Source organism: Condylura cristata, unplaced genomic scaffold (assembly GCF_000260355.1).
Source record: "Condylura cristata isolate star-nosed mole 26May11 unplaced genomic scaffold, ConCri1.0 scaffold00001, whole genome shotgun sequence".
NCBI lineage: Eukaryota > Metazoa > Chordata > Mammalia > Eulipotyphla > Talpidae > Condylura > Condylura cristata.
In genome coordinates this window covers 9,843,767-9,846,355 of record NW_004567102.1, presented here as the reverse complement: position 1 = coordinate 9,846,355, position 2,589 = coordinate 9,843,767, and the positions used below count along the sequence as shown (strand labels likewise).

Below are 2,589 nucleotides of genomic sequence, written 5' to 3'. Positions count from 1 at the left end.
GGTCCGCGGGAGTGGCTGACCCTGGCGGCTTCTGCTGCTGGAGCCTGGGAGGACAGACGCGGGAGAAGAGCAAAAGGAACAACAAGAGAGACATTTTCAGAATCTCGCTGGGGACTGAGCCCGAGAGCCCTGCATCCCAAGCATCCCAAGAGCTCTATGGGAGCTCGAGAGAGGGGAGACCAGGGCACAGATGGATAAACTGAGGCCCATGCTCCCATGCTCCCCAGCAGGGCCTCCACCCTTCCGGGCTGCTGCCTAACGGGCTTTTGCAGCCTCTCTGATGCCTCTGCGTCATCCCTAAAATTCACATAGATTTTGCGCTGTACTCTACAATATACCCGTCTGTACTGAATATAAATATTTGCTTCAGCTGCCCCCTGGTGCACCTGGTGTATAGGCCCCAGCGGCTCCTTCAACCTTTCCCAAGCCTGACCTCCCTGGCACTCCTCAGCATAGGCTCACTGTCGCCATTCCCGTCCTGAAGCAGAAGAGAGACTTAGTTGGGGAGGTGGTAGGTAGACAGAGGTGTAGGTGAGGGTCCTTCCTGAGTGGTCCATGGGGAAGCCCCTGCTGGTGGAGGCTGTCTGTGGCCCCCCTTTGCCCACCCTGGGACTGGGTGCTGATGCTCACCTGCTGGTGATGGCTGTGTCAGATGCCAGGGCTGTGCCAGGGGGTCCTCCGGAGGGCTGCTGGGCTGCAGCCGGCGCCTGCACCTGCGTGGGCATGCGGATGCTGATGGGGCGGGGGATCCGGCTCCGGGCGAGTAGTGCCCGGCCAGCCCTCCTGGGCACCGCAGGCTCGGAGGCAGGTGTGTCCTCCTCGGAGCCGGTGCCTGAGAGGGTCTCAGAGGCTCGGCGCTGCTCCTCACTGGAGGAGGACGAAGCCCCAGAGGCCAGTCGCAACAGCAGGCGGCCCTGCCTCTTCTCCATCACCAGCCGGGCCAGGTCCTGCTGTGGCCGAGCCCGCTTGCCCCACCGCTCTTTGGCCGACAGTGAGCCCGAGGGCTCTGAGCCTGTGTCCTCCTCAGACAACAAGACAGGTATACGGCTCCTGAGGCGAGGGCCTGGCCTGGCCTGGTGGCTGGGGGAACTGGCGGTCAGTTTCTCAGGGCCTGGTCCCAGCGGGGATGCTGGGGCTGGCCCGTCGGCAAGGGCTGGGCCATTGGGCAGTGAGTCCGTGGGCACCTCCGAGGGGGTGTCCTGGGGGAGGCCGGGCAGGGTGTGGCTCTCCATCTCAGCCACATCCAGCCCTGACTGGGCAACGCCATTCTCCAAGGGTATAGAGGCCCCTTCTTCCGCAGCTCTCCCATCAGAAGTCATCTCCAGGCCCAGCTCGCCCCCAGCGCCCAGTTCCTCAGGCTGAGAGCCTTGTCCACCGGAAGACATAACGTTGAGGTGGGTTTTTTCAGCAATATGCACAAAGGTCCTCTCGACTTTGGTGAAGGGTGAGGAGGTGACCGCCACTCCCCCTGCTCCTGTGGTCACTGCCCCGGCCCCGGCTCCTGGCCCTGTTCCAGACCCAGGGGGCTTGGGCTCGGACTTGAGGACAGAGGAGAGGGTGCCTGGCTCAGACACGTCCAACTGGCTGCCGGTGGGCTGGGGCCGCTCGTGCTGAGGCGTGAGGGCCGCTAGGGTGCCCAGGTCCGGGTCCGGGGCCAGGTCGGCAGTGACGGGCGACTTCTTCATGTCACCAGGGGAGACGAGCACCAGCGTTTTGGAGCCCTCCTCAGGCTCCAGGTCCCCGTCAGCCATGGAGGCCCGACCCCTGGACTCCTTCTGGTCATCCGCCAGCAGTGTGGATGGGGCCCCCTCCTGGCTGCGGTCAGTGCTCCTCTCACTCCCCTCACTGCTGGAACCGCTGCGTGGCCCCAGCATCTCCCCCAGAGCCGCTGCTTCCTCCTCTTCCTCCTCTTCCTCCTCCTCCTCCTCCTCCTCATCTTCCTCCTCCTCCTCTTCGTCCTCCTCCTCTTCCTCTTCGTCCTCCTCCTCCTCTTCCTCCTCCTCCTCCTCTTCTTCTTGCTTGCCATTGGCTTGAGGCTGAACAGGAGCCAGCGGGACCTGGGGGGTGGTGAGCAGCATGTGCGAGAAGCCTACCCTCCGGACCCTGTTGAGCAACCGAGCCCGTTCGCGGTAGTCAGAGAGGTCTTTCTTGAAGTCCTGGTAGGGAAGGCTCAGAGGCACAGCTCGAGGGAGCCCGTTCACCTCGAACGGAGACACCATGGAGAACACCTGCAAGGGGCACACACAGGGACCCACTGAGGTCACCCGCCTCCCGGGCCTGGGGGGCCTCCCTGCGCCCACAGGCTGGGACCCCAACACGCCAAGGTGTGAGCGCCATGAGGGTCAGTGCTGCTGTTTCGCTCACTGCTCTACCCCCAGGACCGAGCACCTAGTCAGTGCTCAAGAAATCTCTGACAAGTGACTGTGTCTGTGCTCCAGTTCTCTCCCTTGAGACCCCTGAACCTGACAACTTTTCTGGTTCCCCTCCTCCTATCCCATACTCCTGTCCTTGCCAGACTCATCTCAAAACCCAGAGCCAGGACCCTCCCTGGTGGCGCAACGGGTCAGGACTCAGCACTGCAAGCTGGCC

At 63.4% G+C, this 2,589-nt stretch overlaps 1 protein-coding gene across 1 annotated transcript in view; it reads right to left on the bottom strand.

The window, feature by feature from the left end:
- Position 1: 1 nt before the first annotated feature.
- Positions 2–2,589, bottom strand: part of TTBK1 (tau tubulin kinase 1) — a gene marked incomplete at its 3' end in the record, with an annotated part of 36,305 nt that continues 33,717 nt past the window's right edge. The window contains exons 13-14 of the mRNA XM_012728408.1: positions 631–2,228; positions 2–44 (exon numbers count right to left, since the gene is read on the bottom strand). Coding sequence (XP_012583862.1) covers positions 2–44; positions 631–2,228 — 1,641 coding nt within the window. The remainder of the gene's footprint in view (positions 45–630; positions 2,229–2,589) is intronic.